General features: G+C 61.5%; 1 protein-coding gene across 2 annotated transcripts; it reads right to left on the bottom strand.

Annotated features, from left to right (window-relative positions):
* Nucleotides 1-101: 101 nt before the first annotated feature.
* On the bottom strand, nucleotides 102-14,445 carry GGCX (gamma-glutamyl carboxylase). Of its 2 annotated transcripts, none has more exons than XM_069877436.1 (14): nucleotides 14,312-14,445; nucleotides 13,219-13,348; nucleotides 11,991-12,156; nucleotides 11,613-11,691; nucleotides 11,411-11,517; nucleotides 10,455-10,618; nucleotides 9,447-9,712; nucleotides 7,078-7,209; nucleotides 6,837-6,988; nucleotides 5,313-5,482; nucleotides 4,679-4,809; nucleotides 3,582-3,729; nucleotides 2,465-2,660; nucleotides 102-1,532 (listed from the first exon to the last, which is right to left on the bottom strand). In XM_069877436.1, exons 2-14 carry the CDS (start codon nucleotides 13,247-13,249, stop codon nucleotides 1,388-1,390), a joined length of 1,887 nt encoding a protein of 628 aa, XP_069733537.1. In that variant the 5' UTR covers nucleotides 13,250-13,348; nucleotides 14,312-14,445; the 3' UTR covers nucleotides 102-1,387. The 2 variants fall into 2 exon arrangements, with proteins under 2 accessions (XP_069733537.1, XP_069733536.1); XM_069877435.1 differs by having other exon boundaries at nucleotides 13,219-13,377; nucleotides 14,312-14,439.
* Between the last annotated feature and the right edge of the window lie 435 nt (nucleotides 14,446-14,880).

The raw sequence follows: 14,880 nt of genomic DNA, 5'->3' as shown, positions 1-14,880 counted from the left end.
CCCCCTTTGTTTTGCCCCGGGCCGAGCTTTATCTCTGTTTTGGGGGAAAAAGGGGGAGGGATTCGGCCCCTTCATACTTGAACATGTTTTCTAACGATGTATTTATTGCGCGCTGAGGCACGGGGCGTGAGTACAGAGAAGCCCCGCGGCTCAGCCGGCAGCTCCTGAATTTCCTGAAAGCCCCCCCTTCCAATTCCCTCCCCCCCTCCCCTTGACCCGCAGGCCTCTAAATCGGGTTCGAAAACAAAACAAAAAAAAAAAAAAAAAGGGGGAAATCGGATTTTTTTATGGATTGAGAGGGGCAGGCAAGTTGTGGGGCTGGCGGCCCCGGGACGCGGCGCATTTGGCTGGTGTGGTACAGAGAAGCCGGCTTGTTTACCTGCCCGCCCCGGGGACCCGCGGCCCCCGAAAGTGCCTTGGGGGGCGAGGGGGGTGGCGGGGGGGGCTTTCTCTTTGGGTTTAGGGTTTATTTTTTTTTTTGTTCTTTTAGTATTTTTTTTTTCTCGGGAGGTTTTATTACATTTGGTTTGATTTCACCGATTCCAAAAAAAAAAAAAATCTTTAAGGAAAAAAGCTCAATAAAAACTGCTGGGTTTGATCTTTCTGGACTTTCAAGGGGGGAAACTGAGGCACAGGAGGGGAATTTGTGCAGGGAAGAAATGATTTGAAGGCTTTAGGGGGTGCGGAAAGAAGTGATTGGGGGACTTCATGGGGGGAAACTGAGACACAAGGGGGATTTGGGGCTTCTTGGGGGAGAGAAGAGGGATTTGGGGGGCCTCTTGGGGGGAAACTGAGGCACGAGGGGGATTTGTGGGCTTCTTAGTGGGAAAAAAGGTGAGTTGGAGGCTTCGCTTGAGGGGGAAGAAGTGATTTGGGGTCTTCATGGGGGGAAACTGAGGCACAGGAGGGGAATTTGGTAGGGAAAAAATGATTTGAGGGCTTCAGGGGAGGGTGGAAAGAAGTGATTTTGAGGGCTTCATGGAGGGAAACTGAGGCACAAGGGGGATTTGGGGGCTTCTTGGAGGAAGAAACAATTTGAGAGCTTTATGGGAGTGGAAAGAAGTGAGTTTGAGGCTTCATGGGGGAAACTGAGGCACTGGGGGGGGAAGTTTTAGGTCTTTATGGTGGGAAAAGGTGATTTTGGTCCTTGATGGAGGGAAAGGGCAAGTTGGGGGCTTGATGGGAGGGGAAACAGGCCCAGCAGGGGGGAAATTTGGAGCTTCATGGCAGGGAAAAGGCACTTTTGGGGCTTCACAGGGGAAAAAAGTCAAGTTGGAGGCTTTATGGTGGGGGGTAAAAGGCACTTTTGGGGCTTTGTAGGTGGGGGAAGGCACCGGGGGTGGGGAAACTGAGGCACTGGGGGGGTGAGAATAAAAAAAAGCTGAGTTTATTGGGGGTGCTCGGAGCCGCCCTCAGGCCGAGCCTCCTCTTCCTCGCCGCGCCAGTTGGCGAAGGCCACCTCCTGCGCCAGCTGCTCGAGGGGAGGGCGGCCCAGAGCCAGGTTCCGCAGCGAGATGGACGTCATCAGGGCGCTGGGGAGAGGAAAAAAAGGGGGATCGGGGGCTTCGTGAGGGGAGAAAAGGCAGTTTGGGGACTAAAAGGGAGGAATAAAAGGTGATTTGTGAGGCTTCGTGGGGGGAAAAGGAGATTTTGGGCCTTCGTGGGGGAAAAAAAAAGGGGAATTGGGGGATTTATGAGGGGGAAAGGTGATTTTTGAGGCTTTGTGGGGAGGGAGGAGGAGATTTTGGGGCTTTATGAGGGAAAAGAAACGTTCTTTTGGGGATTTATGAGGGGGAAAGGTGATTTTTGAGGCTTCACAGGCAGGGAAAAGGAGATTTTGGGGCTTCATGGGAGAAAAAAGGTGGGCTTGGCTCTTGGTGGGGTGAAAAAAAGGTGATTTGGGAGATTTATGAGGGGGAAAGGTGATTTTTGAGGCTTCGTGGGCAGGGAGGAGGAGATTTTGGGGCTTTATGGGGGAAAAGAAGTGTTTTGGGGATTTATGAGGGGGAAAGGTGATTTTTGAGGCTTCGTGGGCAGGGAGGAGGAGATTTTGGGGCTTCATGAGGGAAAAGAAACGTTCTTTTGGGGATTTATGAGGGGGAAAGGTGATTTTTGAGGCTTCACGGGCAGGGAAAAGGAGATTTTGGGGCTTTGTGGGGGGACTATAAGGTGGGTTTGGGGCTTTGTTGAGGGGAAGACAATTTTGGGGCTTCACGGGAGAAAAAAAGGTGATTTGGGGGATTCATGGTTGGGAAAAAAACATTATGTTGGGGCTTCACAGGGGGAAAGGGTATTTTGGGGCTTTTTGGGGGTGAAAAAAGGTGGTTTAGGGGCTTCAGAGGAGAGAAAAAAAGACAATTTTGGGACTTCTTGGGGTGGGAAAAAGCGATCTGAGGGATTTGTGAGGGAAAAAGGCAATTCTACGGCTTCCTTGGTGGGGGAAAAAGGTGGGTTTGGGTCTCACCTGCGCCGGAAGAGGTAGAATTTCTTGCGGAGGAAGCGGAGGAAGCGTTGGGCCAGGCTGGCCTCCTGCCTCCGGCTTCGCTCCTCCAGCCGCCGCTGCCGCCGCAGGAACGCGGCCACCACCGGATCGGCCACCGCGCCGGCCGCCAGCGGCTCCCCCAGGATCGGACGCAGCTCGGGGGGCAGCGGCTCCGTCTCTGTGGGGACAGGGGAGAGCTGGAAAGGGGCTTGGGAGGAGCCAAGGGGAGGCTCGGGGCAAAAAACAGGAGCTTCGGGGCAGAAAAGAGGGGTTCAGGGCAGAAAAATGGAGATTTGGAGTGAAAATGGAGAGGTTCAGGGCAGAAACGGGGGGGGCGTAGGGCAGAAAATTGGAGGTTTGGGGCAGAAAATTGGAGGTTTGGAGTGAAAAAGGAGAGGTTCAGGGCAGAAAAGGGGGGGTGTAGGGCAGAAAATTGGAGGTTTAGGGCAGAAAATTGGAGGTTTGGGGCAGAAAAGTGGAGGTTTGGGAAAGAAAAGAGATATTTGGGGCAAAACCCAGGAGGTTCGGGGCAGAAAAGAGGGGTTCAGGGCAGAAAAGTGGAGATTTGGAGGGAAAAAGGAGAGGTTCAGGGCAGAAAAGGGGGGTGTAGGGCAGAAAATTGGAGGTTTGGGGCAGAAAATTGGAAGTTTGGGGCAGAAAAAGGAGATTTGGAGTGAAAAAGGAGAGGTTCAGGGCAGAAACGGGGGGGCGTAGGGCAGAAAATCGGAGGTTTGGGGCAGAAAAGATGTTTGGGGCAGAAAATTGGAGGTTTAGGGCAGAAAATTGGAGGTTTGGAGCAGAAAAGAGACATTTGGGGCAGAAAAGTGGAGGTTTGGGGTGAAAAAGGAGAGGTTTGGGGTGAAAAAGGAGAGGTTTGGGGCTGGAAATGATGGATTTTGTGGAATAAAGGAGAGATGTGGGGCTGAAACCCGGGATTTTGAGAGCTGGGGGATTGGGGGGTCCCCAGGGGGTGAACTAGGAGGGACTGGGGGGGTCCCAACTCCTCCCTGAGCCTGGGGCTGCTCTGGGGTGTTTGGGGGGTTCCTCCCCGCCCCTCTGTGAGGAGTTGGGGGGTGATGGGGGTCCCCGGGCCCCTCACCGGAGCCGTTGCGCACGCGTTCCCGCAGCTCCTGCAGCCGCGTCAGGTTCTTCTCCAGCGCCAGAGCCGTCGTGTTGACGTAGACGTAGGAATAACACGAGGGCTCCGGGGACACCGTGTGCACCTTGTGGTACTGCCCTGCCGGCAGCTGCGCGGGGAGTCAGCACCCCCAGGGACCCCCAAAACCCAACAGGGACCCTCAAAACCCACCAGGGACCCCCAAAACCTCCCCAAATCCACCAGGGACCCCTCAAATCTCTCACAAAACTCCATTAGGGAACCACCAAACCAACCAGGGAAGACCCAAACCTCACCAAGGCATCCACAAATCCCCCCAAACCCAACAGGGACCCCCAAAACCCACCAGGGACCCCCAAAACCTCCCCAAATCCACCAGGGATCCCCTAAATCTCTCACAAAACTCCATTAGGGAACCACCAAACCAACCAGGGAAGACCCAAACCTCACCAGGGCACCCACAAATCCCCCCAAACCCAACAGGGACCCCCCAAACCCAACAGGGACCCCCCAAATCCTGCCCCAAACCCACCAAGGACCCCCAAAACCATCCAGGAGACCCACAAATCTCCCCAAACCCAACCAGAGACCCCCCACAAACGGACCAGGGAACCCTCAAATCCCCCCCAAGCCCTACCAGGGACCCCCAAACCTGGCAGGGAATCCCCAAATCTCCCCCAAACATCACCAGGGATCCCCAAAACCACCACGGAACCCAAACCCCACCCCAGGGACCCTCCAAACCTCATCAGGGAACCCCCAAACTGCCAAGGAACCCCTCCAGGGACCCCCAAAGCCAGCCAGGACCCTCCAAACCCACCAGGGGCCCCCAAGCCCCACCACAACCCCACTGGGATCCCTCCCCCAAAACCTTCTGGGTGCCCCCAGGGACCCCCAAACCTCCCCAGAACCCACCAAACCCAACAGGGAACCCCTAAACCCAGCCAGGGACCCCCCTCCAAGCCCCACTGGAGATCCAAAACCCCACCAGGGAACCCCCAAACCTCACCAGGGACCTCCCAAACCCCACCAGGACCCCTCAAAGCACCCCGGAGCCCCCTCGAAAAGCCACCGCTGACCTGCATCCCCTCGCCCTCCCGCAGGGAGCGGTTCTGCTGCTGCTCCACCAGCTCCACCAGCACCTCGCCCCGCAGCACCCGCAGGCTGGTGTTGCCCAGGTCCTCGCTGACAAAGTTCTCCAGGTGCAGGCCTGGAGAAGGGGAAGAATCATGGAATCCTTGAAGGGTTTGGGTTGAAAGGACCTCCAAGCCCATCCAGTCCCACCCCTGCCGTGGGCAGGGACACCTCCCACTGGATCAGGGGCTCCAAGCCCCATCCAGCCTGGCCTTGGACATCTTCAGGGATGGAGCAGCCACCCCTGCTCTGGGCAACCTGGGCCTCCCCGCCCTCGCAGCAGAACATTTCTTCTCAAGATCTCATCTCAATCAAGCTTTCCTGGAGCCCCTTTCAGCACTGGAAGCTGCTCGAAGGTCTCCCTGGAGCCTTCTCCAGGCTGAACAACCCCAACTCTCTCAGCCTCTCCTCACACATGAGGTTCTCCAGCCTTTGGATCATCTCCGTGGCCTCCTCTGGACTCGCTCCACCAGCTCTGTGTCCTTCCAGTGCTGAGAACTCCAGGTGGGTCTCAGGAGAGCAGCCCCAGGTCCCCCCCCAACCACCCAGAGCGGGTTGTACCCCCCGATCTTCCCGTACCGGGGAAGTCAGCGATGAAGACGATGTCCGTGTGTCCGTCCAGCCGGCTCTCCAGCTCCTGCAGCCGCTGGCGCCAGGGCGAGAGCTCCAGGAGCAGGGGCAGCACCCAGGGCGTTGGCCTCCACGGGGACCACGGCGCCCGCACCAGGTCCACGCGGGGATCCACCAGCCTGTGGGGACGGCCACGGCCTCTCAGCACCCCCAAACCCCACACGGCCCCCCAAAACCATCTCTCTGCACCCCACAGAACCCCTTGTGCTGCTAAACGAACCCCCGTGCCCCTCAAAACCCCCTCTAGGCCCCCCAAAACCACCCCTGTGCTGCAAAAGAATCTCTCGGTGCCCCCCAGACCCCTCTGCAGCCCCCCAAAAACCTCGCCGTGCTCCCCAAAGCCCCCTTTGCACCCCCCAAAACCCCTCTGTGACCCCAAAACCCCCTCTGTGCTGCAAAACAACCCTTCGTTGACTCCAAACCCCTCTTTGCACCCCTCAAAACCCCTCTGTGACCCCCCAAAACCCTCTCATCGCCACCAAAACCCCTCTGTGAGCCCCCAAAACCCTCTGCACCGCAAAACAATCCCGCTGTGCCCCCAAACCAACCCCTCTGCATCCCCAAATCAACCCCTGTGACCCCTAAAACTCCTCTGTGCTGCAAAACAACCCCTCTGCACCCCCAAAACAACCCCTCTGCACCCCCCAAAACCCTCATTGCCCCCAAAACCCCTCTGTGACCCCAAAACCCACTCTGTGACCCACAACACCCCTCTGCACCCCCTAAAACCCCTCTGTGACCCCTAAAACAACCCCTCTGCACCCCCAAAACCCCTCTGGGTCCCCCAAAACCCCTCTGTGCCCCCCAAAACCCACTCTGTGCCATGAAACAAGTACCCTGCACTCTGAAAACAACCCCTCTGCGCCCCCAAACCCCCTCTGTGTCCCCTAAAACCCCTCTGCGCCCCCCAAAACCCTCTCACTGACCCCAAAACCCCCTCTGTGCCATGGAACGAGCACCCTGCACTCCAAAAACAACTCCTCTGCGCCCCCAGAACCCCTCTGTGTCCCCTAAAACCCCTCTCTGACCCCCAAAAGCCCTCTGTGACCCCTAAAACAACCACTCTGCGCCCCCAAACCCCCTCTGTGTCCCCTAAAACCCCTCTGTGCCCCCCAAAACCCTCTCACTGACCCCAAAACCCCCTCTGTGCCATGAAACAAGCACCCTACACTCCAAAAACAACCCCTCTGCACCCCCAAAACCCCTCTGCACCCCCTAAAACCCTCTCACTGACCCCAAAACCCCCTCTGTGCCATGAAACAAGCACCCTACACTCCAAAAACAACCCCTCTGCACCACCAAAACCCCTCTGCACCCCCCCAAAACCCTCTCACTGACCCCAAAACCCCCTCTGTGCCATGAAACAAGCACCCTGCACTCCAAAAACAACCCCTCTGCGCCCCCAAAACCCCTCTGTGTCCCCTAAAACCCCTCTCTGACCCCCCAAACCCCTCTCTGACCCCCCAAACCCACCTCTGCTGGAAGCGGTCGTTGATGGAGACCCAGATGTCGAAGTAGATTTGAGGCTGGGAGACGTTGTAGCGGGGCAGGAGCTCGCTCAGACAAGTCGAATATTGCTTCAACATGTCCGCGTGGTCCTTCCAGCGGCGGCTCTGAGTGAAAACCTGCGCGGGGGGGTGACGAGATAAGGGTTTGGGGGGGCTGTAACAAGGTCCCCACGTGCCCCCCCGCCCTCCCCGGGGTCCCCGCTCACCCCTGGTTTGAGGTAGCCCACCTCCCCGGTGAGACCATCCCGGTAGGTGATCTTGACGTGCTGGTGGAAGCGGGAATGGACCATCATGTCCCACGAGTAGCCGTAGAGCCCGTTGGTCCAGTTGTTGTAGCCCTGAGAGGTGGGGGGGGGACACAGGACACAAGATAATTGGGGGGGGGGCACCATGTCCCCACACCTCTGTGACCCCCGTCTCTGTCCCCGAGCTCTCTCCATCCCCAGCCTTACGGTCCCACCCACACGTCTGACTCCATGTCACCCCCCCACTCCCCTATGACCCCCCTGTCCTTGTGGCTCCAGGTCCCTAACTCCCCCCCGTCCCCATCCTTGTGCCCCCCCCCCAAGTCCCCATGTCCCCCCCTCCCCTGTGACCCCCTGTTCTTGTCCCCAAGTCCCCCCCATCCCCATCCTTGTGACCCCCCTGTCCCTGCGGCCCCCCCCATCCCCATGTACCCCCCATCCCCTGTGACCTCAGGTCCCCAAGTACCCCCTGTCCCCATCCTTGTGACCCCCGTGTCCCTGTGTCCCCCCCATCCCCATGTCTCCCCTCCCCTGTGACCCCCTGTTCTTGTCCCCAAGTCCCCCCCATCCCCATCCTTGTGACCCCCTGTCCCTGTGTCCCCCCATCATCCCCATGTACCCCCCCTCCACGGGGACTACCCCAGTCTTTGTGGTTCCAGGTCCCCAAGTCCCCCCCGTCCCCATCCTTGTGACACCCCCCTCCAAGTCCCCATGTCCCCCCTCCCCTGTGACCCCCTGTTCTTGTCCCCAAGTCCCCCCATCCCCATCCTTGTGCCCCCCCCAAGACCCCATGTCCCCACCACCCCTGTGACCCCCTGTTCTTGTCCCCAAGTCCCCCCCATCCCCATCCTTGTGACGCCCCAGTCCCTGTGTCATCCCCATCCCCATGTCCCCCCCTCCTCTGTGACCCCCCTGTCCTCATGGCCCCCTGTCCCCATCCTTGCGACGCCCCTGTCCCCATGTCTCCCCCTCCCCTGTGACCCCCTGTTCTTGTCCCCAAGTCCCCCCCCATCCCCTGTGACCCCAAGTCCCCCCCATCCCCATCCTTGTGATCCCCCTGTCCCTGTGTCCCCCCCATCCCCATGTCTCCCCTCCCCTGTGACCCCCTGTTCTTGTCCCCAAGTCCCCCCCGACCCCATCCTTGTGACCCCCCCCATGTCCCCCCCTCCCCTGTGAAGGGGACACATCAGAGCCCCCATAACCCCCAAAATAGCCCCCCCATCCCCAGAAATAGCCCCCCCTCCCCAGAAACAGCCGCCAGCACCCCCAAAATAGCCCCCCAATCCCAAAACCAGCCCCCAGCAGCCCCAAAATAGCCCCCCATCCCCAGAAATAGCCCCCAGCACCCCCAAAATAGCCCATCTCCAGAAACAGCCCCCAGCACCCCCAAAATAGCCACCCCGTCCCCAGAAACAGCCCCCAGCACCCCCAAAACAGCCCCCATCCCCAGAAACAGCCCCCAGCACCCCCAAAACAGCCCCCATCTCCAGAAACAGCCCCCAGGACCCCCAAATAGCGACCCCATGCCCAGAAATAGCCCCCAGCACCCCCAAAATAGCCACCCCGTCCCCAGAAACAGCCCCCAGCACCCCCAAAATAGCCCCCCCATGCCCAGAAACAGCACCCAGCACCCCCAAAATAGCCCCCCATCCCCGGAAACAGCCCCCAGCACCCCCAAAATAGCCCCCCATCCCCAGAAACAGCCCCCAGCACCCCCAAAATAGCCACCCCGTCCCCAGAAACAGCCCCCAGCACCCCCAAAATAGCCCCCCTTCCCCAGAAACAGCACCCAGCACCCCCAAAATAGCCCCCCATCTCCAGAAACAGCCCCCAGAACCCCCAAAATAGCCCCACCATGCCCAGAAACAGCCCCCAGCACCCCCAAAATAGTCCCCCATCTCCAGAAACAGCCCCCAGCACCCCCAAAATAGCCCCCCCTCTCCAGAAACAGCCCCCAGCACCCCCAAAATAGCCCCCCATCCCCAGAAACAGCCCCCAGCACCCCCAAAATAGCCCCCCATCCCCAGAAACAGCCCCCAGCACCCCCAAATAGCCCCCCATGCCCAGAGATAGCCCCCAGCACCCCCAAAATAGCCCCCCCCTCCAGAAACAGCCCCCAGGACCCCCAAAACAGCCCCCCCTATGCCCAGAAATATTCCTCCATCCCCAGAAACAGCCCCCCACTTCTCCCAAAATGCTCCTTAACTGCCGCTCAAAACACCCTCATGTCCCCCAAAACGCCCTTGTGCCCCCCAAAATGACCCCCCCATCCCCAAAATGACCCCCCCATCCCCAAAACGACCCCCCCATCCCCAAAACGACCCCCCCACCTGGGTGATGAAGTGGGAGTAGGGCAGGAAGAGCTGCTCGAGGACGTAGAGGAGGGTGAAGGCGGCCGCGAGATGCTGGCTCGGTCGCAGCCCCCCCCGGGAACCCCCCCGGGCCCCCCCATAAACGCAATCAGGGCTGGGGCGGGGGGGGCGGCTGCTGGGTAGGACCCCCCCGAGCCATTTGGGGCAGCGGGCGCAGAGGCGCCGCGGCCAGTTGGGGTGACAGAACAGCCCGCTGGCCACCAGCATGGTGTAGGGGAACATCCCTGAAAAAGGGGGGGGGACACACAGACTTAGGGACCCCCCCCACCCCACGCACCCCTACCCCGGGCAGGGGGAGCTGGGGGGCTCCCCCTCGAAATAAAAGGGCTCTAGGGGGGTCCCTGACCACGGGAAAGGGGATTTGGGGGGTGGAAGGGTCGCAGGATGGGGGTGTCGTGGTGTCCCCCCCAATTTGGGGGGGTTCTGGGGGTGTCTCTGCCCAGGGTAGGGGGGTTTGGGGGGTGTCTGGGCCCCCCACACCCAGGATAGGGGGACTCTTGGGGTGCCCCTGCCCAGGGTACGGGGGATTTGGGGGGTGTCTGGGTACCCCTCCCAGGATAAGAGGGATTTTGGGGGTGTCTGGGCCCCCCACACCCAGGATAGGGGGACTCTGGGGGTGCTCCTGCCCAGGGTACAGGGGATTTTGGGGGTGTCTGAGTGCTGCCCCCCCCAGGATAGGGGGATTTTGGGGCTGTCTGGGTGTCCCCCTCTCAGGATAGGGGGACTCTGGGGGTGCCCCCCCAGGATAGAGGAGATTTTCGGGGTGTCTGGGTGCCCCCCCTCAGGATAGGGGGGTTCTCGGGGTGTCCCTGCCCAAAGTATGAGGGATTTTGGGGTGTCTGGGTGCCTCTCCAGGATAAGGAGGAGGTTCTGGGGGTGCCCCTGCCAGGGTCTGAGGGATTTGGGGGTGGGTGGGGGCCCCCCAGGATGGGGATTTTTTTGGGGGTGCTGCCCCCCCATCCTCACCGATGCTGAAGAGCTGGGAGTTCATGCAGTGGAAGTAGGTGACGAGGCCGAGGCCGAGGGGCCGCGAGGCGTCGAAGAAGAGGAGGAAGCCGGCCGAGAGGTCGAGGAGCAGCCCCCCCCCGTGCACCACCAGCCGGCTCGTCAGCTCCTCCGACAGCACCAGCCTGCGGGCAGCACCCTCAGCTTCCTCGCACAACCCCCTCCTCCTCCTCACCATCCTCCTCCTCATCTTCATCCTCCTCACCCCTCATCATCCTCATCTTCATTCTCACCATCCTCATTCTCACTGTTCTCTTCTTCCTAATCCCTCTTCCTCCTCACCCCTCACCATCCTCACCTTCACTCTTCTCCTCACTCGTCACCATCCTCATCTTCATCCTCCTCACCCCTCATCATCCTCATCTTCACTCTCCTCACCCCCCACCATCCTCATCTTCACCCTCCTCACGCCTCACCCTCCTCATCTTCACTTTACTCCTCCTCACCCCTCTTTCTCCTCACCTTCATCCTCTTCCTCCTCATCCCTCACCATCCTCATCCTCACCATTCTCTTCTTCCTCACCCCTCCTCCTTACCCTCCTCATCCTCGCCCTCCTCACCCTTCACCTCTCCTTCTCACCTTCATCCTCCTCCTCCTCACCCCTCACCATCCTCATTTTCACCTTCCTTCTCATCACCTTCAACCTCCTCCTCCTCACCCCTCACCATCCTCATTTTCACCTTCCTTCTCATCATCTTCAACCTCTTCCTCCTCACCCCACACCTTCCTCATCCTCACCCCACACCCTCATCTTCACCCTCCTCACCCTCTCACCCTCACCCCATCCATCCTTCTCACCCTCCTCCTCATCATTCCCTCATCCTCCTCATCCTCATCCCCTCATCATTCCCTCATCCTCCTCATCCTCATTGTCCCCTCACCCTCCTCCCATCCCCGTCCCCCTCCTCCTCCTCACTTGAAGGGCGCGAAGAGCCAGTGCCGGGCGAGGGAGCCCATGGAGTAGCCGCCCACCCAGTCTGCGTCCAGCTTCTTCAGCCCCGCGATGAAGTAGACGATGAAGATCTGGAGGGGGAAGAGGTGACGGAGAAGGGGTGACGCTCCTGCGGGGGGGGACCCTGGGGTCTGGGGACAGGGGACAAAGGGGTGCGGGCACCCACCTGGGCACGCAGCAGGGTGTAATTCCAGAGCGGGACGTGGGCGTTCCTCTTCTGGGGACGGAGCAGCCCGTCCACGGAGCTGTGGGGACACGGGCGATGTCACCACCCTGCCACTGCCATGGGGACGCGGGCCACCATCCCCCCGGGGGACCCGGAGCCGCATGGGGACACCAGCAACAGCCCCTGGGGACACAGGGACGTGGGAGATCCTGGGGTCTATGTCACCCAGCCCCACGGTGACACCAGACCCTGTTCCACCCCACAAACCCAGCCCCACGGTGACACCAGACTCTGCTTCAGCCCCACGGTGCCACCAGACCCTGCTCCAGCCCACGGACGCCGCAGCCCCACGGTGACCCCGCTGTCCCCGGTGCCCACCCGTAGCGGTCGGCGCCCAGCAGGGCGAGCTGGAAGGCCAGCAGCCCGTAGAGGTAGGAGTGGTTGTTCCAGGAGGTCTTGTCCAGCAGCAGGAGGTACCAGTAGGGCCCCAGGAAGGCGGCGCAGCTCAGCCGGTAGCAGCACCCCAGCATGATGCCCAGCGCCCCTGCCACACCGCGGCCACCGTCACCGCCTCTGTCCCCTCCTCTGGTCGTGCTGCCCCTTCCCAAAGACCCCCCCAGCTCTTCCTGGTACCCGTGTCCTGGTCCCAGCGCCCAGCCACCCCTTTGCCATCCTGGTGCCCATGCCAGGGACTGTTTTGGTGTCAACTCCAGCCTGGCCCCTCCTCAGCCCTGTCCTGTGCTCGTCCCAGTGCTCACCCGTATCCCAGTCCCCGTACCCATCCCAGTCCCAGGCCCTGGCCCAGTCCCCATGCCCGTCCCAATCCTTTTCCCTGTCCCCATACCCATCCCAGTCCTTGTCCCTGTCCCAGTCCCCATCCCTATCCCAGTCCTTGTCCCTGCCCCCATACCCATCCTAGTCCCTGTCCCCATCCCAGTCCCCATACCCATTCCTGTCCCAGTCCCTGTCCCCATCCCCATACTCATCCTAGTCCTTGTCCCCATCCCAGTCTCTGTCCCTGTCCCCAATCCCAGTCTATGTCCCTGTCCCCAGTCCCAGTCCCTGTCCCCATCCCAGTCCCCATACCCAGTCCCAGTCCCTATCCCCAGTCCCAGTCCTTGTCCCTGTCCCAGTCCCTATCCCCAGTCTCCATCCCAGTCCCTGTCCCCATCCCAGTCCCTGTCCCCAGTCCCTGTCCCCAGTCCCCATGCCAGCCCCAGTCCCCGTCCCCATCCCTGTCTCTATCCCAGTCTCTGTCCCCATACTCATCCTAGTCCCTGTCCCCATCCCAGTCTCTGTCCCCGTCCCCATCCCCAGTCCCTATCCCCAGTCCCCATCCCTGTCCCCGTCCTCATCCCAGTCCCTGTCCCCAGTCCCTGTCCCAGTCCTTGTCCCAGTCCCCATACTCATCCTAGTCCCTGTCCCCATGCCAGTCCCTGTCCCCATGCCAGTCCCCATACCCATCCCTGTCCCAGTCCCTGTCCCCAGTCCCAGTCCCCAGTCCCAGTCCTTGTCCCTGTCCCCATACTCATCCTAGTCCCTGTCCCCATCCCAGTCCCAGTCCCCGTCCCCGTCCCCATCCCCGTCCCCTGTCCCCGTCCCGTACCCAGGAACATGACGCTGTAGAGCAGGTACATCCAGTCGAGCGGCAGCGGGCGCAGGAAGGGCAGCAGCGGGAAGCGACAAACCTCCAGCCCGTCCAGGAACCGCTGGTCCAGGTGGCCGAGCCCGCGCTCCTGGGGCACGTCCAGTGCCATCAGCAGCCCTGCGGCACCGTGCCAGGCCCGGCGGTGACCCAGGGGCCGCTGACCCCTGACCCCGGCCTCTCGGTGCCTGCTGACGTGTCCCCACCGCACGCTGGGGGCCCTCGGACACCCAGGCTGAGTGCCTCAGTTTCCCCACACACCCCTCAGGCTCCCCAGAACTCCTGGGTGCCCCAAGGCCTGGGTGCCCATAGACACCTCGCTCCCCCCTTGAAACCCTGCGAGCCCCCAAACACCTCGCTCCCCCCTCGAAACTCTGGGTCCCCTCGTATGCCTCAGTCCCCCCTCAAAACCCTGGGTCCCCAAAAACGCCTCGCTCCCCCCTCGAAACCCTGCGAGCCCCCAAACACCTCGCTCCCCCCTCAAAACCCTGCGAGCCCCCAAACACCTCGTTCCCCCCTCAAAACCCTGCGAGCCCCCAAACGTCTCAACCTTCAACCCCCTGGGTCTCCCCGCAACGCCTCAGTCCCCCCATAACTCCTGGGTCCCCCCCTCAAACCCCTGTGTGACCCCCCAAATGCCTCAGAGTCCCCTCAAGCCCCTGGGTGCCCCCTAAGCACCTCAGCCCACCCTCTAACCCCTGCGCGCCCCCTAAAACCCCTGGGTCCCCTCAAATGTCTCAGACTCCCCTCAAACTTCTGGGTCCCCCCAAACACCTCAGCCCCTCCTTAAACCCCTGGGTGCCCCCAAATGCCTCAGAGTCCCCTCAAACACCTCAGCTCCCCCCCTACACCCCTGGGTGCCCCCAAATGCCTCAGCCCCCCTCAAACACCTCAGCCCCCCCCCCACCCCCCACCCCTGGGTGCCCTCAAATGCCTCAGAGTCCCCTCAAACACCTCAGCCCCCCCCCACGCCCCTGGGTGCCCCCAAATGCCTCAGAGTCCCCTCCAACTTCCCCGTTACCGAACCCCCCCCACCCCGGTCCCCCGGCCTTACCGAACGCCGCCCGGAAAGCTCCGAGCGCGGCGGGGTCCGTGGGCCGGTGCAGCAAGCGGACGAAGCGGTGCCAGCGCGTCAGATCCCGCAGCTCGAAGCCCAGCAGGCGCTGAGCCCGCCCGGTCCCGGCGGTCCCGGTCCCTTTACCGGAGGGGCCGGGGGCAGGGGCTCGCCCCGCCGCCGCCTCCCCCCGCTCCGGCCGCCTCCGCCGCGCGGATCCTACCGAGGAGGGGGCGGGGGGACAGGTCAGGGGATCCTAAAGCACCGGGTCCCCCCCCTCCCGGTGTCCCCCCTCCCCAGCCCGCACCCCCCGTACCCTCCGCCGCCGCCGCCATCGCCGCGGCCGCGCCCACAAGTGACGTCACGGCGCGAGCCCCGCCCCTCGGTGCATGTGCACACGTACGGCCACGCCCATTTAGTGACGTCACCGAGCGCAACGACCAATCAGCGCCGCCCAGGGGAAGGCGCCCCGCCCCCGGCGACGCCCTCTGATTACATCACGACGCGCGGCGACCAATCAGACAGCGGCGCGGCGGCAGGGGCGGGGCGCGCGCGTCCCTCCCTCCCCG

This window comes from Phaenicophaeus curvirostris, chromosome 27 (genome assembly GCF_032191515.1).
Source record: "Phaenicophaeus curvirostris isolate KB17595 chromosome 27, BPBGC_Pcur_1.0, whole genome shotgun sequence".
NCBI classification, from domain to species: Eukaryota; Metazoa; Chordata; class Aves; order Cuculiformes; family Cuculidae; genus Phaenicophaeus; species Phaenicophaeus curvirostris.
This window is presented reverse-complemented; position numbering and strand designations above follow the sequence as displayed.